This window comes from Calypte anna, chromosome 27 (genome assembly GCF_003957555.1).
Source record: "Calypte anna isolate BGI_N300 chromosome 27, bCalAnn1_v1.p, whole genome shotgun sequence".
NCBI lineage: Eukaryota > Metazoa > Chordata > Aves > Apodiformes > Trochilidae > Calypte > Calypte anna.
The window spans coordinates 2,311,465-2,335,050 of NC_044272.1; the positions used below are offsets into that span (position 1 = coordinate 2,311,465).

Here is a 23,586-nt window from a genome sequence, read left to right on the forward strand (position 1 = left end):
AATCCCCGGGGCTGCGCGACAAACGAGGTGGGGTCCGCAGCCGCCCGCCCGGCGCGTATCGGGAGGGGGCAGCGAGTGAGGCAGCGCCTACAACGGCGCAAAGAGCGCATGAGCGGGAAACGCGCAGGGGACGGGGCAGCCGGGGCGGTGCTCTGCGCCCTGCCAGGGCGGGCAGGCAGCACCGAACGGGTCTGGACTTGGACACGAACCCGCAGGTAAAGGTCATGCGGCGGCAGCACCGCTCGTGGGGCGATGCGTGGCTCTGGACCCCAGAGCCGGCGCGACGCCATTTTGCGGTGGGGCAGGGCCGGGCTGTAACGCTGCCTCCTGAGGCACAGACCTCAGTGTGGCGGAGTCCCCCGGGTCAGATGGGATTTTCCTGGTGGGATTTGGGTAAAGCTGCGGTCTCGGGGTCGTTGTTGATGGAAAACCCTGCGGAGGGCTCCAGGTGGAGGAGATGGAGAGACCCTGGCAGGGCCCGGCATCACGGGAAGCAGGGCTGGAAGATGTCTGGAAGTGCGGTGCGGGGCCCGGCTTAGCTCTGTACCTTGTGTCGTGTCACTGATTTCGGTGCAAAACATTGAAAATTCTGTCTGAGAATTCTGAAGATTTTGGTGCGGGAGCCCTGTCAGGCGGTGCTGGGGAAGCTGCTTCGCCTCCCTGTGCTGCGCCCCTCGGGTTTCTGTAAGTTTGTGTGGAGCTCACATTGCTGTGAGGACAGAGCAGCAATTAAAGTTCCCTTCTCATTTGAGGTAACTTTAAAAATATGTCAAATTAAATGCAATATTCCAGGAAGCAAAGCAGCTGAATGAATTACTTATCCAGTTCTTTTTGCGTTAATGCTGTGTGTGTTTGTGCGAGATGTTTATTTCTGCAAAGTGATAGGTAATAAAAATGGTTTTGAAAGGTTAATTACATGGATGTGTAATGTATGCAATAAACTGGAGTGTGATCCATTAATCAGAGGGAAATTTCAACACTCACTTAATTTGCTTTGACAGCTCTGTAATGTTTTGACACCCACGTGGACTAATGAGGTGTAGCAGTAGAAAACACAGGGTGCAAAACACAGGTTAATTTATCTACAAACAGAAACATAAGGAACATCCTTCATTTCATTTAGCAAAGATCTGACATTTCTTTTAAATCCTTTTTGCGTCCTGTTACAGCTGATAATTTTTCTGCAATCATTAATCTGATGGATTTCCTGGGCATGAATGGGATTTAAAGGTCCTGTTATGCATGAAGTGTTTCCTTTTGGACTGGACATTATAAGCACAGATTCAGTTCTGCAGTTTGAAATGGAATTGCTCTGGGGTCCTTTGTTCTCAGTGACAAGAAAAATATAAATAAAACCATCTGATTATTTGCTGTAGCATCCTTAGTACCAATGAGCAAGGCTGATGGAATGACATCTACTTGCATGTAATAGTAGAGTGGTCTGCATTAGAATATCAGGGGGATGTGAATTGCTTTGAAATGTGCTTTTAGAAAGCCCCAGCACATCTTCTCCCATCTTCCTGCACACTCTGTTTCTGCTCACTTCAGAATCACCTTTATCCAGGATACCATACAGTTATTATATAACAATATTTTCCACGTTTTTTTTCTTGCATAGCAGAGTAACTGAATCAGGTTAAACTGAACACTGGAGGGAAAGATGTACTAGGACTTTACTATATTCAGGATTGCTATTTTTGTTGCATATTGTATTCTCTTTGCTTATTTCAGGGCTGCCTCTGAATCCCAGTCCAGAAAGAAGAAAGAATTGTGTTGATTTCAGTTGAACATTTGTCGTTAAGATTAAGAACAAAGCTATGCCAGTGCTCTCAGAAGACTCAGGTAACTAATCTGCATGCTCTCACCAGATCAGTGGCTGAAATCATAGTATAAAAATTAACTTTCAAGCTTTTGGAAGTAGAGCTGGGAGCTGTGCAGCAAAGGAGGCAGTTCAGTCACTTTTCATGTCTGCTGTGGCACTTGAATAACTCAGAGTTTGTTAGAGGGCTTGCTGTTCTAGAAACAAAGGGTAAATAATATGAAGGGGGAAATTTCAAAAGTAATGTCTTAAGAAATGTGTATTCCTTTGGTAGTTTTTTGCCTTAATATAATGTGTGTTAAAGCTTAAGCTTTGTTTGTATCTTAAGAAGGGGAAGAAGTGGTACCCAACGAATGGAAGATAAGCAGAAATCTCCAGGCAAACCTAATGATCACCAAGATGGTACTCAAAGAGTGGCTGATGTTAAGGCTGTGATACAAGGTCCCATGAGACATGGGTTCTGCAAAGCTTTTGTTCTGTCTTGAATTTAAATTTAGGATTGCACGAAACTTTGGCCCTTTTGACATCTCAGCTCAGACCTGATTCAAATCATAAAGAGGAAATGGGGTTCCTTAGGGATGTCTTCAGTGAAAAGAGTCTCAGCTATCTGATGAAGGTAAAAGTTCATTTAAGATTTATGAACATCCATTTGCCTTACAGATTACTTAGTTCCTGTTCCCTCATTTACTGGCTGTTTACTTTGCTAAAGCTTTTTTTTTCCCCTCAGAAGTTTATACTGACCACAGCATGTATACATTTAAGCACAAACCTTAAGGACATTTGTTGATAATTAATATATTTTGTTCAGAAAAAAACATTTCTGCCTTGATTGCCATAATGCAGATACAGTGCCCCTTAGCTAAAAAAAAGTATAGAATGGCTTTTTTTTTTTTTTTTTCCTTATGTTGCTTGTCTTAAAAATTTTTCTGGCTGTCTCTGAAACCAGCATGTGCAAGAAGAAAAGACTCCTAAACAAACCAAACCAAAGCCAAGAGAAGTTATTTTTCTGACACTTCATTATATTCCTTAAATATCAGAATATTTCAGTATAATTTTGAAATTGTGTCTCTCTGTAGTAATATACTTGAATAATTTTTTTCAGATTCATGAAAAACTCCGGAATTATGAAAGACAGAGTCCAACTCCTGTTTTACATAGTGCAGCAGGGCTAGTTGAAGATGTGAGTAAAAATTCTTGTCTCCTTATTTTCCTGCTATTCAGACTTCCTTTTCTAACAAATCAAAGCTGTATCTTGTTTAGTGGCAATTCTCTAACTTCCAGGTTGTTAATTTTTTTGTTTTAAAGGTAATAGAGGAGTTGCAGACTGCACCAGTGAATAATGAAGAAAAAGAGCTACTTCAGCTGTTGTCAACACCACATCTCAAGGTAAAAAACAAACCAAGGACTTTAATAAAATCTCTTTGCAGAATTTCAACAGAATGTTTTGTAATGGAAAAATGAAATCAGAGAGCTCCTAAGAGAAAGGGAAAATGTACTACCAACTCTAGTTCTATTCCAGTGTGATCTCCTGCACAGGTTTTAGGGTGTGAAGGAGGTTGGGAAGACACAGCACAGGCCTTTCATGCAGAATTCATGTTCCCTCCTCCCCTTAGTGTTTTCTGAGGGAGCAAAAAAGAAAATAATACCATTTCTCAACCTTTGGCTTTCTGTAGTTTACCTCCATTCTGCAGGCTCCATTTCTGAGGCTGAGCTTCTTTATTGTCTGGATTTATTTTAAATACCAACATATACCAGTGTATAGTGTACATGATGGGCAAATAATTACCAAATCTCTGCTTTTGGGATTTATGAGGGTACAAAAGGTGGAGGTTTAAGTTGACTTTAATGTTGAAAACATGAAAACTGGAAGCTGTTATTATCCCATTACATTACTGTTTCTTATTTCCTTCATGCAGGCAATGCTTGTAGTACATGACACTGTAGCACAGAAGAACTTTGACCCAGTCCTTCCACCTCTGCCCAGTAACTTTGATGATGATTTTGATGAGGAATCAGTGAAAATTGTTCGGCTTGTGAAAAATAAAGAACCCTTGGTACACATAAGATACCACATCTCTAGTCATAAAACTCTGTAGTGCAAAAGCATTATTGTGAGTATGGAAAAGGTACTTGAAGAACCAGGGAGGATGCAAAAAATTGGGAGTGTTCTGAAGCTAATAAAATAACATTAAAAGGAGACTTTAGTAAATAAGCCTTCACAGTTTTCTGTGACATGCTTTGTAGGTGTGGGTTTGTAATGCAGGGAGCAAGATCTCTGAGGAGATTGTGTGTGTTAAAGCAATTATGCTTACTCTACATATTAATTATTTTCATATTGTAGCTCATACTTGATGGGTAATACCTCAATTTGCAAGCAAATCAGTGATATATGTAAAGGGAGGTTTGCTAGCTGTATATTATATATAATATAGTATATATATATATATATATAGCATTATATTGACAAGGTACTAACTTAATACAAACAGAAATGGAGGAATTTATTTCCTAACACAAAACAATTGCATTGAGGAAAAAATATGCTAAAGTGCTTTTTGTATATGCTAGTAGGTAGTAAAGGAGAGCAACAATTGAAGTTCAGAAGGCATTTTTTTGTTTGTTTTACTGTATTCTTACCGTGCTTTCTTGGGGATGGGTGTGTTTCAGGGAGCTACCATCAGAAGGGATGAGCAGACAGGAGCTGTGGTTGTAGCAAGAATCATGAGAGGTGGTGCAGCTGATCGCAGTGGTAAGTTTCTGAGGCATTTCTGATATTTGTAACCTTTTTAAGAATTTCCACAGGTATGCACACACATGTCATATATAAACAAAACTAGAGCAACAATCTCTAAATATGATGGTTATTCAATCCAAAATCAGTCCTCTGGTGTTTAATATATGTATAGAATAGTTTGTAAAAAAAGATAACAGCCTATCAGAATCTCAATAGGCAACTGTGAGATGTCAAATCTGAAGTAGGATGTAGGCTCTCTGGTAAGTCAGTGGAGGGAGGTGAATATTGCTGTGAACACATCATCCCAACAAGCTTTAGAGTGGGATGGGTTACCACTGGGATTGCCTTATGGACTATAAATCATAGAATCATAGAATCATAGAATTGGCTGGGTTAGAAGGGACCTCAGAGATCATCAAGTCCAACCCTTTAACCACCATTGCGGTTGCTAGACCATGGCACTCAGTGCCACATCCAGGCTCTTTTGAAATATCTCCAGACACGGAGAATCCACTACTTCCCTGGGCAGCCCATTCCAATGCCTGATCACCCTCTCCAGAAAGAAATTCTTTCTAATATCTAACCTAAATTTCCCCTGGCACAACTTGAGACCCTGCCCTCTTGTCTTGCTGAGAGTTGCCTGGGAAAAGAGCCTAACCCCCCCCTGGCTCCAACCTCCTTTCAGGGAGTTGTAGACAGCAATGAGGTCTCCCCTGAGCCTCCTCTTCTCCAGGCTGAACAGCCCCAGCTCTCTCAGCCTCTCCTCACAGGATCTGTGCTACAGTCCCTTCACCAGCCTGGTTGCCCTCCTTTGGACCTGCTCCAGGACCTCGATATCCTTCCTGAACTGGGGGAAGAGAGCCTTCAATGTGTAGATTCAGGATCTACAGGGTTAATTCAGGCAGTATTTAGCCTTCCATTTTCAAGACAGTGATCACTCAGATTTTATTAAATGAGCTGAACTGATCTCATATGATGTGTATAGACTCCAAGCCTTGTGCATTTTTTTAAATACACAAGTGTAATGCAACTGCAAAAATAATGAACCACTGTGATGAAAAAATAATAGCTAATTACAGCTTTCTTCTTGATTGTCATGCTTGAAATTGAATTGGTGTAATCTGACAAATGTGATATCACAGGACTTATCATTTCTTTGTTTCATCAGTAATTAGGAATTTTATATTATGTAGGTTTTCTCTAAAGTAGCTGCTAGGAAAAAAATGTCAATAGAGACAGGAGAAGTCCAAGCTTTCGAGGTCCAAGCTTTAGAAGAAAGAGAAGCCAAGAATGTTTCTTCCTTTTAATCTTGTGTCTCTGTTTATTCAGCCCATCCTGTGCTTTCTGATCACTTTTCTGAGAAATTCTTAGGTGTCAGTTAGCAGTAATGACATAGCACAAGCACATCATTTCTTAATGAACTGGACCAACAAACCTAGAACTTGTTAGGGCTTCTTCATGGACTGTTAAAAAAAATAAGTCTAACATTCTTTGTGAAGTTTTGTAGCATTGATCTATCCGTTGATGGCCATGTTGTTCCTGCCTTTTTATTGTCAGCAGTCTGTCTCTTACAGGCTTTGATTATTCTCATAAACTGCACAGTTTTGTATTCTCAGTGCTCATCCAAATACAGAGGCAGTGATTTTCCAGAATACCTTGCCACATGTTCTTTGTCTCCATGCTTGTCTTGGTTGCATGTCAGCAGAGTGGTGCTTTCCAGGATGTAAACTCACTTGAATTTACTTCACCATCTTCTCAGGTCTTGTCCATGTTGGAGATGAACTGAGAGAAGTCAATGGCATTGCTGTGCTTCACAAACGACCAGAAGAGATAAGTCAGATTTTGGTTAGCACTGATTTTCATTTTAAGATCTTTTCTGTTGGGTGATCTAGGAATTTGTAGACATTTTACTCTAACCACTTAACCACTATGAGGGAAATTACAGCAGTTTTTTTCTAAGGAGCACTTTCAAGTTACTAGTCTGCAAAAACTTAAGTTAATATTGTACTGAAAGTCACACAAGTATTTAATGCCCTGTGAACTGTAATCCAGGAAATAATGCAGTTGCTAAAAGGTAATGAAAGAATTGTAATGCAGGGCCTGGTATGTTCTGGCCAAGTAGTTACTGTGGGAAAGACATTGTTGAGGATTCCTGGAATATCATGATAGCTCTGTAATTAAGTCATACAGTGGGTTAGTTTGGCTATTTAGGTTCTGTGAAGAGATAGACACAACCTCCTAAACTGGAGCTTGAATGGTCTGTATTGTGTCCTTGTTCTGCTTTTAAAATAAAAAATATTTCTCTCTTTCACAGGCTCAGTCCCAGGGATCCATAACATTAAAAATAATTCCAGCCATCAAAGAAGAAGACCGTCTGAAAGACAGCAAGGTACACACACACCTTCAGGAACCACTGAAGTGGTTTGGGATGTATGCAATCCCTGTAAATGCAAGATTCCTGCTGTTTCACTGAAGAGGCTCACAGACCCATAATTGAACTTAAAAGACAGTAGAGCAGTTTCTTTTCTTAAAGTGCTGTAGGTTTTTTTATTCAATAGAAGTACTTCATCATCTCAGCACTTGGTCTTTGATAGCATTGCAGAAATTTCACCTCTTTTTGCTTACATAATTCAAACTGGTGTTTCTGCCAGTCTCATCTTACCATGACACCTCTTACCTGTCAGTTATCTCGGGGCATTTTGTCACTCAAATGAACCAAACCAGACAGAGCTGCACTCATCATTTGACCCCATTAACCCACTAAAGCATCAACATACCTGAGTGCTTCATTTACCCTCCTTTATCTGCACTGATTTACTGATCTACTGGGCTCACAACATTCCTCTGTCAACCTCTGTTTCTCCTCCCCTGCTCTCTGAATTTTTACTTGGTGCCCCACAGGTCACTTTTAAAAGTTCTGCTGTGATGTGTTGAGTGTTGGGAAGAATTCATATTTGAAGTTGAATAGTACATTTTGATACATTAAAGGAACATTTTAAGGACAGTCTAGGCAACTTTGCCACAAAACTCACTTTATTGTTTTCTCTCCTTCCTAAATTTGTTGGGGTTTTTTTAATTTTTATTTTTTAAATGTTTTTGCTTTGTTGCATTTTGTGCTGTGTGGAGTGTGAACTGTCAGGCCCATGTTCCACAATGATAATACTTCATTACTGGGTATGGGCTTGAAACTGACTTTATTTTTCTGCATAATGAGCAAGTCAGAACACAGATTCAGCTTCTTGAGTATTATTGACTACTCTAAAGCATAAAGGAGAGATGAAGAGTATATATATTTATATATAAATCTATTTAGCAGTGTAAGCACTGGGGAAGCCATTAAACCGGAATTTAAAATTCCAAATAAGACAAGAGGAAAGAACATGTTCCTTTCTTTTAAAGGTGTTTATGAGGGCACTTTTCTGCTATAATCCCAAAGAAGACAGAGCCATTCCTTGCCAGGAGGCTGGGCTGCCATTTAAGAGACGACACATCCTGGAAGTTGTAAGCCAGGATGATCCCACGTGGTGGCAGGCGAAGCGTGTGGGAGATACCAACCTCAGAGCAGGCTTGATCCCCTCCAAACAATTCCAAGAAAGGTTTGTCAGTGAGGATTATCTACATATTTTATGCTGCTTCTTTTTTTTTTTCACAGGAAATTAAGGGCAGGAGGATGCCAGAGAGAAAACCAGATGCTTAGGAGGAAAGTGCTAAAAAGCTTCATTTTCTCCAGTTATATGATGAGCTTCATAGCTTTCCTTGTTGGCTTATTTGCCATTGATGTTTGCTTTGTAGCATGCAGACAGAAACACTTGGAAAATAAATGTGTATGAAATCACATGCAGAATATCAGTCTTGGCTTACCCCAACTCTTGTTGGTGCTTTTTTGGTGTTAGGCTTTTGCCATAGAGGAGGTGGCTTTTTCCAGCAAATTCAAGACTGAGGGATTAGAAGTTGAGCTCTGGTTCATGATTTTAACACTGCAGAAAATTTGACTTGATGCTCTCTCTCTTCTTGTGTTTTCACCCCAACTGGGTAACCTGGTTCGTTTAGACAAGTCCAAAGCAGTCTGGAAGGCTGTGGATACTTTGAGTATGCAGAGCTGCAGTCCTAATTCTGTACAAAGACACAATTTCTTTCTTAATTTTCAGTGCTCTATGAATAACATGCTCTAATTCTGAGCTTACATGGCTGAAATATATTTCTTTTCCATTTAGACGACTGACTTACAGAAAAACAATTGGCACCCTGCAGAAGCCCAGAACTGTGAAGAAACCATTATGTAAGTGTGTTCTGTTCCTTCAGGGGTTTCTTAGCTGATACCCACCTCTCAGTATTTTCCTGTTATTTCAGGAGTTTGAACTCTGTGCAGTGTTGCTGCTGCCTATTGTTTTCACAAGACAGTCCCTCACTTCCTAGTTTGAAGAACCTGAGGCCTTATGCATTCTTGAGATGCATTAAAATTTGCTAGGTGTTCACATTTTTTTTATGGTTTAAAACTTGAAAGTTGCAAGAGTAACCCAGTAGAAAGTTCTGTAACTTGGTACATAAGTGCATGAAATGACTCTAAGCTTGTATGAACTTTATCTGTAGCTTTAAGGAGGATAAAAATCACTGGAGCTTGCAGAACCATTTGCATTTCATGTAGGATTATGAAGCTGATCTTAAGCAGTTATTCTTTTTTACAGCTCTGAAGTTGTTACATTCAGTGGTTGGAGTCATGTAATGAGGATTTCTACTTAGCTTTTTCTCTCAGATGTTCTCAAGACAATTAGTAATTGGCTGCAATACTACATTTTCATTTAAAAGTCTTTAATTAGTTGATAAGGGTATGTTACTGCATTATTTTTTAAGATAGAAAAGCTTGCTAAGCAAATTGGGCCAGAAGAGCCTCCCTTTCCATTCCCTCTGATTATATTCAGTCCTTTGTCAGTCTTTTAATATCATCCCAACTCTGCCTTTCATGCTAACTGCAGATGATCAGTCCTCTGATAAAGGTAGGTAGATTCCTAACTCAGTTTTCTTCTGAATATAAACCATCAGTGCATTTCCTAAAATACTTTCTAAGCCCCCAAGCAAAGGGAATAGTAGATGTAGCTTGTTCCTGCAGCAGTTTCTTCCTGAGTTAATTTTTAAACTCATTTAATTTGGATTGATGACATAGGTAGTGGTAAATTCCAAATTTATTTCCAATTCAAAAGACAAGATTTGTTTCTTCTGGTGTGCATATACATTTTCTGTAGGTGTCTGGGTGAGGTTGAAAGAATTCCAAGTTAAATGTGGTCTTCAGTATTTGTTCAAAAATAAAGAAATACTGGGGTTTAACATTTGAATGTTTAACACCTGGATCAATCCAAATTGATTATTTTCACTGTCCATTTAGACTTTTTTCTGTGTTATTTTCATGATGACCAGTTGTGTTGGCCACACAGTTTCTATGTGTCACACTTTTCCACATATTAGGTATTTTTGGTTGAATTCTGCATGCTGTGATTTTTATTTATTTTTTCTTCACATTACACATACTTCTTGGGAATGATATTCCAAATATTGACTATTCCTTCAGCTTTGGTGAAACCATTAATCACCCAACAGAAAACAGCAGTGTACACCTCTCCTAGCTACCAGTAGGTGTATCTTGCTACTACTTCTGTTAATGTAGGCATAATAATATTGTATGAACATACACTTGATCACATACTGGCAAGCCAAGTATGAAAAGCAAAGCTCTCTCTTTGTTTGCCTCATGTGATTAAAATTTAAGCTGCATACATTTTTTGCTATGGTTGGGCTTGTTCTAGAATAGCACAAAACCTTCTTAAAATGAGTAGAGTTCTGTGGATATTGCAGTCCACAGGTGCCTGCAGCCCTCTCAGGAAGTGACAAGAACTCTCTGGTTGTCTTAGGATTGCAGTGTAGTGTTTTGCAGATATTTTAAATACTTTTAAGGGGCCTTGGAGAGGTAATTTTGGTTTGAGGAGGGGTAGGTTGGGTTTTTTAACATAGATTCACATGTTATTTTACACACGTATGACAAAAGCATGAAATCTTTCTAATAATTAATAAGCAATGATGATTAAATAAAAAGGAAGGTGTTCAGAAGGTATTTCAGTCATCTCTGATTCCCTTTTTTCAAGCCCAGGTGATACTGAAATGAGGGCACATTCTGGGAACCATAAATACAGGGATTTAAAATTCCCTTGTGCAATATTAACATCAAGGATTTTTTTTTTTTAAGGCTAAACCACATGCCAAGGCAAAATTCCTTTTTTGTTTTGGTTTTGTGAATGTCTGTGTTAGAAAAGTGTGTGTGCAGAGTGCAGGATAGAAAACTGTTTTCCTCACCAATGAACAAGACTTGTACTGCAGGCACTGTTTAAGATATCTCCCTTCTTCCCCCCCCCATTCTCCTCTCCCCTGTACCCTTCCACTCCAACCCTTTGACCTCTTTGTAATTTACAGAAGACTGTGACTGTGAAGGATATTTCAATGGACATTACATAGGTGAGAAACAAAAATCTCTTTCCTCTTGCCTAACACTCCCCTCCCTTGCAAAAAAAAACCCAAAACAACCCAACCAACAACCCAAACACCCCTCTATAAAACACTCTTAACACTGAAAAAGAAAATCCAGTTTATTTACATTAGCATTCATTTCCTATACATTCACATTATCTCCATGGAAAAAAATTGTGAGAGGAATTTGGATTCAAGAGTAAATTCTCAATGAATAAGGTTGAAGATGTAGGTAAACCAAGACATGGCTTTTCATCTATTTTTTGTTTTCCTTTTCAGCTGGCTTACGTAGGAGCTTTAGATTAAGTCGTAAAGAGAAGGAGAACAATCAGAGTGAAGGGAAGGAAGCAGTGCAGGGAGATGCTGCAGAGTTCCTCACGTATGAAGAAGTCACAAAATATAATCAGCAGCCTGGTGAACAGCAAAGGCTTGTGGTGTTGATTGGTAAGATACACAGTTAGTTCCAAATTTTTCGTGTTATTTCCCTCTTCCCTGCACTCCAAGAGACTTCCTTTGGTGTTTGGTTTGTTTGTTTTTTGTGCTTCTGGTGGCCTTTATAAAGTTTTTTTCTGGTTTAGGTCAGAAGTTGTTCCTTTCTTTTAAATGACACTCCAAAACCCCACAAACCAAACCAAAAATCCTCCCAAACCCAACCAAACTTACCAAATCCTTCTAAAAATAATGGCATAGGACCATTTCTGATTCTTCTTATTTCTCTCCCTCAAACATGTGCATACTTACACTACCAAAACAACTGTTAACAAGCAGATACTAGAGTTACCTAACAGTTTATGCAGCAAGTTTTAATTGTGTGCTGAACAGCTCTGTGTTAAGCCAGTTTCCCAGGATGTCCTATAAATCAAGGGTATCTTATAATAAAACTAAGATGATAGATTTTTTGACATAGTCTCTGACAAATGTTTGTCCAAAGTGATTCAAATATTCAATTTATTCCTGATAATGTTCCTTGGAGCAGAATGTGGTAGGTCATGAAGTCTTTCATGTAGAGGTTTCTTCAAGCACATTCCTGTCTGATATTATTTGTGTGAACTTCATATTCTTTATTCCATTTGCAGTATTTCACTCCAAACAGAAGTGTGCCACTTTGTTTTATTTTATTAGGTTCTTTAGGGGCCAAATTAAGTGAGCTCAAGCAGAAGGTTGTTTCTGAGAACCCACAGGAATATGGTGTTGCAGTTCCACGTGAGTTAAATGGCTTTTGTCTCATTGCTTTGTTACATAAATGCTGACAGTGTGGTGCTGCCTGCTCTGGTGAGTGGTAATTGGAGTTTTGACCACTGATTAGATGTATATTTCAAAAGTATATCAAATTATTTTTCTTGCTGTTTGCCTTTAGCAGCAGAATTACAATGGTTGGTTCATGACTTATGTTACTTGGAATTTGCCAGTGTGGAATTACCTTGTCTGAGGGTATAAAATGTGATTGGAACTCAGCAGAGAAAATGGACTTGTTTGCAAAGGCTGATCTTTCCTCTTTTTTGTCTCACTTCCATTCTCTTCTAGATACAACCAGGTCAAAGAAAAGCCACGAGAAAGAGGGAGTAGAATACAATTTTGTCTCTAAGCAATCATTTGAGACAGATGTGCAGCAAAACAAGTGAGTTAATTTTCAAATACTGTCAAAATTGACTGTTAAACCTTATAAATACCAAGATCAGGTGCAAAGTTGGACTGGCTGTATTTGAAAGGCTCAGCTTTCCAAGTAAAAAGCTGGTTTTTTCAGTCTGGACTCTTAGTGTGAACTTAAATGTAGTAAGAAGATTTTGAAACAACACAGGACAAGTTGTAGGATCATGTTAGAATTTAAGCATTCATATCCTTAGTTGTATGATTGGTCAGAATTGAATCTGGTGAAAGTGACATAGATACTTTCCATTTAATGTATAAATACTTTCCATTTAATGTAATAGGTAACAAATTTTATTTATAATCCTACTTTTTGAGGGGTATTGTAGACTGAAACATATAAAGGGCTTTTGAGAAGATGAAGTGCTCAGATTTTTTGGCTGGTCTCAGAATATGGAAGAAATGGAGTCCATTTCCTTGCCAACTGTTCTGTTTTCTGTGGAAAAACATCCCCTTTCTTCTATTAGGTTTGAGCATCAGTCAGCTGGATGAGTGTAGCTGCTTCTATTTGTCAGTGGGGGTGGTTAAATATTCCTTTTTGGATGGTATTTTAAAATGTGTTGACTTTTCAGATTTGTGGAACATGGAGCATACAAAGAAAATCTTTATGGTACCAGCCTTGAGGCAATCAGATCTGTGATGGCCAAGAGGAAGGTTTGTTTGGTGGATGTGGTCCCTGAAGTAAGTCCTGCAGGTTCTTTTAAAGCAAGCAAGCATCTTAACAGCCTGAGTAACTGCTGGTCACTTTTTGTGGCTGCTTTTGCAAATGGCAAATCCTCTCTTCACAGGCAATAAAGCTCTTGAGGACTCCTGAGTTTAAGCCTTATGTTATCTTTGTGAAGCCTCATGTTCCAGAAAAGAAAAAACAGGTTCTAAAATCTCCCGTGTCAGAAGAAATCTCAGTTCCCCTTGTGAGTACTTTTCACTTCAATTCCTTCTTTTTAGACATGAAACATTGGGATAGCATCCCAATAGCAGTTATCATCTTACATGCCTCCTGTAACATATTTTTTTCCCTCCCCGTCATGTCCTGCATTTTTGAAAGTGCCTACCAAATCCCACCAGTGCTATATATTATATATTATATTATATATTATATAATATATATAAGCCGACAGCTCGGACAGGGACACTCTGTGCTGGGTCAGGAACCAGCTGGAACGGGCCCAGAGAGTGGTGCTGAACGGGGCTGCCTCAAAATGGCGGCTGTGGTGTCCAAAATGGCGGCTGTGGTGTCCCCCAGGGATCAGTGTTGGGCCCAGTGCTGTTCAATATCTTTATTGATGATTTAGATGAGGGGATTGAGTCCCTCATCAGCAAATTCACAGATGACACCAAGCTGGGGGGAGTGTGGATCAGCTGGAAGGCAGGAGGGCTCTGCAGAGGGACCTGGAGAGACTGGAGAGTTGGGCTGATCCCAAGGGGATGAGGTTCAAGACAAGAACCCCACGGGGAGCTCCAGGCTGGGCACAGAGTGGCAGAAAGGGAGCTGGGAGTCTGGCTTGCCAGGAAGCTGAAGAGGAGGCAGCAGTGTGCCCAGGTGGCCAAGAAGGCCAATGGCATCCTGGGCTGGCTCAGGAAGAGCGTGGCCAGCAGGTCCAGGGAAGGGATTCTGCCCCTGTGCTCATCCCTGGGGAGGCCACAGCTTGAGTCCTGTGTCCAGTTCTGGGCCCCTCAGCCCCTCAGGAAGGAGATTGAGGTGCTGGAGCAGGTCCAGAGAAGACCAAGGAGGCTGTGAAGGGATTCCAGGACAAATGCTGGAGCTGGGGATGTTCAGAGGAGGCTCAGGGGAGACCTCAGCACTCTCTCCAACTCCCTGAGAGGTGGTTGGAACTGGGGGTGGGGGGGGTTAGGATCTTCTCCCAAGACAGAGGCCATGGGCTTCAGCTCTGCCAGGGGAGGTTTAGGTTGGAGATTAGAAAGAATTTCTTTCTGGAGAGGGTGATCAGGCATTGGAATGGGCTGCCCAGGGAAGTAGTGGATTCTCCGTGTCTGGAGATATCTCAAAAGAGCCTGGATGTGGCACTGAGTGCCATGGGCTGGGAACTGCAGTGGGAGTGGATCAAGGGTTGGACTTGATGATCTCTGAGGTCCCTTCCAACCCAGCCCATTCTAGGATTCTATGAGTATATTACATATTATATACTATCTATTATCTATTATTATATTACATATATTACATATTATTTATTATATATTATTAAATATTATATATTGTATATAGTTATATATTTTATTTTATTATTATATATGTTATATATCATATATATTATATATATCTATTGTCTATTATATATTATATATATTTCCTTTGAAAGTAATGACTTGCTGTGCTACTACACTTTTTAAAATGCTGCTAATTGGAAAAACATGCTGTAAACTTCATCCCATTTTCTTGTGTTGATCAGCAGGATGAAGAACAGCAGGAAATTATTAATTCAGCTGCATTCATTGAAGAGCAGTATGGCCATTTCATTGACACTGTGCTGGTGAAGGAAGATCTGCAGAGTGCCTGTGCTCAGCTCAAAGCTGTGTTAGAGAAACTGAGCAAAGATTCCTTCTGGGTGCCAGTCAGTTGGGTCAGGTCATAGCTTGGTATCCTCTGTTTTGGGGAAATATTGTATAAAAATGCCTGTAAATACATGGATTAGAAAAAGGAAATATTTCACCTTGAATTGGTGGACTTAATCCATAAAGACTGTGAGAAAAACTCAACAAAGTCAGGAGCTGCCACTGCCTTCCTGAATCAACACTTTGAATAGCAGCTTCCATTTAGAAGATTGGAGTGACTTTTAGACAGTAAGCATTGCATTTTGTTTATTGGTTTCACAGAGGGTCCTACACTTCCACAGCATTTAAATAAATAATTAAATAGCTGGAATTTTCATTCTTTGGCCACAGATTTTGGGGTTGGGGTTCAGGCATCTGAGTAAGGAATTCCAGGAACAACTCTGCCTACACAAAAAACCCTCCAAAAACACCATCGAAAAAACCCACCAAAAAAATCAACAAAAAACCCCACCAAAAAACCCCACCAAAACCCACAACAAAACCCCACCAAAAACACCATCAAAAAAGTCCAATAAACCCACCAAAAACCACCAAAAAACCCACCAAAAAACCCCACTAAAAACCCAACTAAAAACCTCCAAAAAAACTACTAAAAAAATCTACAAAAAGTCCACCAAAAATCTCCAGAAAAACACCAAAAAAACCACAAAAAAACCCTCTAGTGTAATGAGGCAACCAGGTGCCTTTTATTGGCCCCCTGGTCCTGCTCATGTGCAGTGGGTCCCACCCTAATTAGGCACAGGTGGGCTTGACACAAGCTGATGCTCACTCCCTGGCAATTAGTGGCACTTGGTTGCCTCGTTACACTACAAAACCCAACAAAAACCCCAAAACCCCCCAATCGCTGCAGGAGCTCCCGTTGGTCTCTGCTCTGGGTGGGCTCCTGGTGACACCAAGCGGCTCCGTGTGACACAGACGCAGCCGGGGGGGGAGTTTGGCGGGGTCGGTTCCGGGGGTTCTGCTCGTCCCGGGACTCAGCTCCGCATCCCTTGCAGCCGGGGCGGGAGGAGCCGGGATGGGGTCCCCTCTGCCTCCCCTGATCTCTCATCCCTCTCCCCCCAACTCATCTGCTCCCCATCTCCCCTACTTATCCCCTGCCCACCCCCCTCTCTCCCTGTTCCGTTCTTTCCTCCCTCGGGAACACCCCCGGGGGAGCTCAGGATGCGGCTGATGGTGCTGGAGACCCCCCAGGGAAGGGAGAGAGGCGGGGAGGGGGGGGGATGTCCCTGGGGGTGTCACCCCCTGACCCACAAACCAAGCCCTGGGGTGGGTGGGTTTGTCCTGGTTCCCAACCCCTCCCCCCGATGCTGCTGATGGGGGGGATTTAATTACGCCAGACCCTCATTAGCACTGCCTAAGCATTAATTAATGTGTCCTGTAGTGGGGTCGGGGCCCCGGGGCTGAGCCAGACAGATTTGGGGGTCCTGGGCGTGGGGGGCTCAGGTGATTGCGGAGGGGCTGAAGGGGGTGGGTGGGATCTGGCAGATTTTGGGAGGAGGGGGAGGTGTTTGTGTCACACAAGCTGCCGGTGAGTCACCCCCCGGGGACTGTCCCCACAATACACAGCCCCCCCCTTCCTTCATGGTGACCTCCCCACCCCTTTTTCAGCTTTGCAGCCCCTTCCCCCCTCCCCAGCCCTCAGTGTCCCCCTCCCTCCGCAGCGATGCTGGAGATGGGGGGGGGTGCAGCCCCTCCCGCCCCTCGCTTTGCCATCGCTCCGTTGCCTTGGCAACGCGGTGGCCCTGTCCCTCCTCAGACTCTGCCACCGCTGGGCCTGGCGCAGGAAGCATCACAGGTAGGGTCAGGGGGGGGACAGGAGGGGGGGGGCTTCATGGGTGTCTGCCTCCTGTCACCCCCCATACATCACTCTGAGCTGTAGCCCCCAGGAAGAACACACACGAGACCCTCCCTGGGGATTTTGGGGGTCTCAGCCAGAGGCCATGGTGAGGGGTGCACACACCCCCCCCCCCCTTCCCACCCTAATGAGGAGGGTTTAACCCTGCCCCACCCCCACCCCCCTTCTAAAAGAGGGGAGGAAAAGCTTTGCCCTGGGAAGGGGGGACTTGGGCTGTGCTTGGGGAAGATGAGATGCAGGGGGGACGGGGGGCAGGCAGGGCCCCACCACAGGATGGCTCTGGAAGGGACTCGGCCACCTCTGGGTCCCCATTGCCAGGAGGGGAAGAGCTGGGAGGAGCAGAAAGGAGAATTTGGGAGCTGATGTGGCCCAGGCAGCTCCCTGTGCCCCACTGCCCTCTCATGGGAGGGTTGGGGGTGGTCATTCCCTGTCCCTCCACCCTGTTGGGGTCCAGGTTGGTCCTTTGTGGGACTGCAGGTGCTTGCATCTGGTGGGGGGATCCATGGGGCAGGATGAGGCCCCCATTTGGCCCCCTCCCTATTGAAGCCAGCAACCCCATTGCAGGAGGGAGGGTTTTAGGGGGAGTGGGGGAGCCTGTTGTGCTGCAGGAAGGAGCTGGTGCCTCTCACTGCCCCCCACCCCAGCCTGGTCCCTGTGTCCATCCCTCGGAGTGTCCCATGGCCCCGGGCGGTGAGGCAGACGCGGGGAGGCGGCCTTTGCAGCCCAACTTAATGGAATAAACCAATTCCCTTAACCCATTTATCCCGCTGATCCAATAAAGGTGGCTGGGAATAAAGTGTGTGCGTGGTCTTAATGCAGCCCCCGGCCCCCCCACCCCCACATCCCCCCTAGTCCAGGCAGCACCCTGGCTCTGTCTGCCACAGTGGGCTGGGTGCTCCTCCCCGGAGGAGCTGGGGCAGAGGTGGGACCTTGGCCCCCAGGGCTGGGACTTGCTGGCCCTGGCTGAGAGGGAAGCAGGAGAGGTGACTGTGCTGGTGGAGGTGGCTCTGATCCCCAGGACATCAGGAAGCATCGAGGGACAACCCAGCAAGAAGCGTGACAAGGGTGCAGGTGGGTGATGGGAGCAGCTGTGGTGTGGCTGTAGGTGGGGGTGAGTAACACCGTGTGTCCGCCTGTCCCCCACTACCACCATGGGGGGTTGAGAAGCCCCATGTCCCCAACGGTCATCACTGTCTGTCATGGAGCGGTGGGTGGTGGTGGTGTCCTCTTGTCCTCCCAGTTTTTCTCTAGCAGGGTTTGGGGGTGTGGATGTGTAAACTTGTGGAGCTCTGGGGGTGGGTGAGCTGGGGAGGAGGAGAAGGTGGGACATGGGATGGGGATGGAGGGACAAGGAAAGGGGGGACAGGGATGGAAGGACAAAGGAGGGGGGACAGGGATGGAGGGACAAGGATGGAGAGACAAGGGTGGAGGGCCAGGGATGGTGTGGTTGAAGGGCTGGGTGGGATGGTACAGGCAGGGGGTGGGCAGGAGGAAGCAGGCAGGGGGAAGGAACACGACAGCAGGGACAGGAGAACAGGGCTGGGAGCCACCTCCGGGGCGGCACCAGGAAGCGTCCGGGTTCGTGGCAGGTGCGGGCGGAGGTGACAACTTCGGACCCTGCCCGCAGCGGGACCCCCGCACCAGGGGTGACCGAGCCCCCGCTGCCACGCGGGGCCACCGTGGCTTGTCTGCCCCCTTCTCTCTGTCCCCGCAGGCCAGAATGGAGCCCAGCACCTCCCCTCTGCCACCCACCAGCCCCGCCGGGCTCTCGGCGTTCGTGGCCGTGTCGCAGGTGCTGGGACTGACGCTGTTGGCCACCACCGGAGCCTGGTTGGGCCGGTACCGGGGCGGCGTGGCCTGGCACGGAACCCTCCAGTTTAACGTCCACCCCCTCTGCATGGTGCTGGGCATGGTGTTCCTCCAAGGTGACGGTGAGCAGGATGAGCACCCTGGCACGGATGCAGCCTTTGACACCACCCCCCCTCCGGCTCTGCAGCCAGTCTGGGAGGGAGGGGGACAAAATGGTGACGAATGAGCCTGGGAGGATGCCCCAGGACCGAGTCCTCCTCATCCTGCCTCCCTCCTCCCTTGGGAGATGTGGGGTGCCCCATGGGGACCTCCCTGGGTGCTCACCTGCCCTCTCTCTCACAGCTCTCCTGGTTTACCGGGTCTTCAGGCAGGAAGCCAAGAGGTCCACCAAGGTTCTGCACGCTCTGCTCCACGGCCTGGCTCTGGGCATTGCCCTCGTGGGTGAGCGTGGGGGCCGGGGTGGGGGGAAGGGGCTGGATCTGGTCCTGGTGGTGATGGGATGGGATCCTCTCCCCAGGCATCGTCGCCGTCTTCGAGTCCCACCGGACCAAGGGCATCCCTGACATGTACAGCCTGCACAGCTGGTGTGGGATGGCCACCTTTGTGCTCTACCTCCTGCAGGTGAGGGTTGGGGACCCTCCGGGCTCCCCCTGAGGGGGAAGGGGACCCCACAGCTCCCTGTGACCCCCCTGTGCCCTCTGCAGTGGCTCCTGGGCTGTGGTTTCTTCCTCCTCCCTGGTGCCCCCTTCTCACTGCGTGGCCGGTACAAGCCCCACCACATCTTCTTTGGCATCACCATCTTCATCCTCTCCATCGCTGTCTGCTTGCTGGGTATCACTGAGATGCTCCTCTTCAACATCAGGTGGGTGGCCAAGCTGGGTGGGTTTGTAGCTCCCCTCCAATCCCCTTGACCTGCAGCAAAAGGGCTGCTCCAACCCATGGGGAAGAGTCTGTCCCCTGCTCAGGCCGTGGCTCTGTGGCTGTTCAATGTCCCCACTCTGAAGCCTCTGGGGCTGCTGCTGCTGAGTCACTTCCCAGAGCTGGGTCTTGTGACATCTTTCTTCAGGGAAGGGGATAAAACACTTCGGGGTGCGGGTAGGGACAGGCCACCTGCACCCCAAAGCTTGAGCATCCCCCTCTGCCCTCCTGCAGGGACTCATACAGCCTCTTTGTGCCTGAGGGTGTCCTGGCCAACACCCTGGGGGTGCTGCTGGTGGCCTTTGGGCTAGTGGTGGGCTACATGTTGACACGGGATGACTGGAAGCGCCCACCCCTGGCTGAGGAACTGGCTCTGTCCATGGACTTCAAGACCCTGACAGAGGGTGAGAGCCCCGGCGGTAGCAGCCAGTGACATCCCCAGGACCCCTGTCCCTGGCTCCTCCTGGTGTCTGTGGGATGTTCCTGTGTACCCCATCCCTGCTGCTTTTGGGGCTCAGCCCGGCTGGGGGAGGTGAGGGGCACCAGGGAAGGGTGTTCTTGGTGTGAGACTGCTCGCTGGGCTCTGCCCTGCTTGGCCTTATCCCTCCTCAGCTCTGCTCTGCACAGCCCCCCGTGACTCCCCCAAACCTACCCCAGCCCTGTGGGGACAGCAGTGACACAGGCAGGGGCTGGGGCAACAAGTACAGAGGGGGTTCCCAGGCTCTGCCCTGCCTGAGGGACCCTGGGTGGGAGCTGAGGTTTCTCTGCTGGACCCCAACTCCTGTTCTTGATGCAGAGGGGCCCAGGGGTCCCACTCACTGGCAGCCCCTCACCCTCCAGCCTGGCTGCTCCACCCCTAGAGTGCTCCCCGGGGGCTGGGAGGGACTCGGCCTCTGTGCACCTTCAGTGTCTTCATGTCCAAAATGTTCTCTCCTCTCGTGTGCTGTGGTGTCTGCTCAGTGGCTGTTCCCAACAAAATAAATGTTTGCAGCTAACCCTGTCCTCTTCTGGTCTCTGCTCCCCCAGCTCATGATTTTGGGGTACCCCTGAACTCCCACATGCTGTGGGTGGCCAGGGGAGGAGCTGCCCGAGGGGATGGAGAGGACAGGGTGGGCATCTGGGGAAAAACACCAGGCCAGATGCCATCTCCAAGTGTTAACCATTTATAAATAAGTACATTTTTTTTCATACATACAGTTTTCATTGTACAGATTACAATCTGTATACATTGGGGAGGGGGGAAGGGAAGGGGGCAGGGGGAAATGCATTCTTTTGAACTTTTCACATCTATCTCACAGCTCACATGTACAGACAAGAAAACTCTGCTCAAGCAAATACAGCAAAGGAAAAAATATGTTTTCTTCTTTCCTTATACATGAGAGGCAAAGGCCTCTGCTGTCGGCAGGGGCTGCTCTTCCCACTGCACAATATCACAACTGTGTGGTGTTCAATATATCAGTAGAGAGAACAGAACATGCATTGAATAATATACTGTACAGAGAGAAAGTCCTTTACATCAGAATTATAGAAAAGCTAAAGGAAAATTTAAGTGTCTTAAAGATCTTCCCAGCAAGTGTCTCGGAGGATGGCAACCGGGGGGGGGCTGTAGAAAGCAGGAGGTGTGGGGGTACTGCACAGGGTTTGTACCAAACTCAGATCCTCTAGGATGTGAAGACAGAAGGCAGACAAAATGCTGAATGCAACACTATGGGAAAGAAAAGGCTGGAGGGGGAGGACAGCAGCAGCACTGGCAGAGTCCAGCCCAGTCTCTGGGTTCTCAGTGTAGCCATGAACTGGACTAGGTGTAGCACAAGTGCTGCTCTTGGTGCACAGACCCACAGGGAGTCACCCAACTCCCTGGGTGTGAAGCTTTCCCCCCCCAACACACCCAGCACCACCCCAACACCCCACAGCCCCAGCACCGTCCCCACACAGCCTGACCCAAAAGGGACAAAGTCTTTGGGCAAAGCAGCCCCCTGGTTTGGCCACTATAGGATGTGATCCCATCAGAAGGGACCTGGCTGCTGACTCCCCAGTGCTGTGACAGCTAGAAAATGAGCAGGAGGAAAGGATACAGAGGAGGGGGCTGGTGTCCATCAGCTTTCCCAGTGAGGGTGGCACTATAGTTGTGTTTTCTTTTGGGTAGGTCTGTAGCAGTTGCAGTGAGATCCAGCTGTATAGTCAAGGAGTTGGACGTGAATGCATCTTGCTAAAGAATTGAGCCCTTAGTGGTTTGTATTAGAAAAAAGAGTTTGATTGAATGAAAATCCAGCAATTATTCACACAGAATCTGAAAAAAACGCAGGTTAACTTTCAACCCTTGTGCTTTGTGTCCAACAACGCAACCCCCGCCAGACTTGGCGTCGAGCAACCGGCACGGGGTGAAGGCATTGAGATCCGCAGAGGTCCCAGTGGGTCCACCAGCTCTTCCCCTAAGCCCTTGGGTTAAACACCGTTCATCCCAGTGGAAAAGTTCTCTTGAATTCCCAAGACTAAAGCAAAGCACCCCCAACCACAGAGCTCAACACAGAACCCTCTCTGCAAGGAAGGCAGAGGACGGGCAGGCACGCCGGCTTTGCTGTTCTCTAGATAAGGCAGAGCTGGCACTTGGGTTGGAGCTAGACTTCTCCTGGGGAACCCTGGACCACATGGCAACCCCTGGATTTGGGGACTGGGTGGCTCCAAATTGGGTGGCCACCCTGGTTCTGGACCTAATCCCCGTGTGGCTGAGGCTGTCATGCATGCACAGGGATGTTCACACCAGCCAAGTGTTTTCTTGTTTTCTTCACAGCCAGGTTAAAGGAAAAAACCAACCAACCAAAGCAAAAAAAAAAACCCAAAAAAACAACATAAAACCCAACCCAAATAGTTCAGTGCTTGGATAGAACCATCTGTGGGCACCAAAGCCAGATGGACAGACAGACAGAGAGATGAACACACACACCTGCACCCGCCCAGGCAGTGACGCAGAGGAGGCGGCTCAGGCTGTGCCTTCGCCTTTGGGGATGGATCTCCAAGGGATCTGTTTGTGAAACCCTCTCCTGAGCAGTCCAGATGCCAAATAATGATTATTTCCAAGGCCCTCCAATGCTGCCCCAGTGGTGGGGACCCCTGCATAGGCCCCTGCCAGGATGGGGTTCCCTCCCCTGGGCCAAAAGCATCCTCCCAGCCTGGGAGACAAAGCAAGAGCTGGTGAATCCACCCAGAGGGACGTGGGGGCACAGCCAACTCTTGGAGTGGCTTTGGGCAGAGGAGGAGACACCAGATGGCAAAGATGGTTCAACACAGGGTTCAGCTTCAGCATCACCCATCCAACATACCCCAAGAACCAAAGCTGGATGTTTCCATGTCATCAAGAACCTGGTTCACTCAGTGCCCCCAAGAACCCGACTCGCTCAGAAGATGGGGGGCTCAGCAGGGGAGGGGATGCAGGCACTGGCTGGCAGCACAGCCCCACAACTTAATTACAAAAAGAGTAATTAAACAGGCAGCACGAACAACACAACACCCTGTCTGAAACTCTGTGTCTGGCCTTGTCAGATCAAGATCTAAGATGATAGGACAGAGGGAGGCCAGGTGCTTCCCAAGAGGGCCATGCACGACAGCCTGACACGAGAGAGCCTCTGCTTTTTGTCCACACCAAATCCAAATCATGCCTTTGAGGACACGGGGGACTTTGTAAAGAAAGGTGTGCTCCTTACCCACCCAGGGACAACAGCA

At 46.2% G+C, this 23,586-nt stretch overlaps 2 protein-coding genes across 2 annotated transcripts; both read left to right on the forward strand.

Moving 5' to 3' along the window:
• The first annotated feature begins 130 nt into the window (after positions 1-130).
• MPP3 (membrane palmitoylated protein 3) lies at positions 131-15,539 on the forward strand. Its single transcript, XM_008505818.2, has 19 exons — positions 131-215; positions 1,732-1,842; positions 2,317-2,435; positions 2,922-2,999; positions 3,125-3,205; positions 3,736-3,873; positions 4,487-4,568; positions 6,313-6,398; positions 6,868-6,942; positions 7,953-8,149; positions 8,768-8,832; positions 9,527-9,547; positions 11,013-11,054; positions 11,346-11,510; positions 12,189-12,269; positions 12,591-12,684; positions 13,286-13,394; positions 13,502-13,624; positions 15,125-15,539. The coding sequence occupies exons 2-19, from the start codon at positions 1,818-1,820 to the stop codon at positions 15,302-15,304; spliced, it is 1,761 nt and encodes a 586-aa protein (XP_008504040.1). The 5' UTR covers positions 131-215; positions 1,732-1,817; the 3' UTR covers positions 15,305-15,539.
• Positions 15,540-18,757: 3,218 nt separating this feature from the next.
• LOC103539223 (cytochrome b561) lies at positions 18,758-20,853 on the forward strand. The gene is made up of 5 exons (XM_008505713.2): positions 18,758-19,070; positions 19,291-19,389; positions 19,466-19,569; positions 19,653-19,810; positions 20,101-20,853. The coding sequence occupies exons 1-5, from the start codon at positions 18,860-18,862 to the stop codon at positions 20,297-20,299; spliced, it is 771 nt and encodes a 256-aa protein (XP_008503935.2). The 5' UTR covers positions 18,758-18,859; the 3' UTR covers positions 20,300-20,853.
• The last annotated feature ends 2,733 nt before the right edge of the window (positions 20,854-23,586 follow it).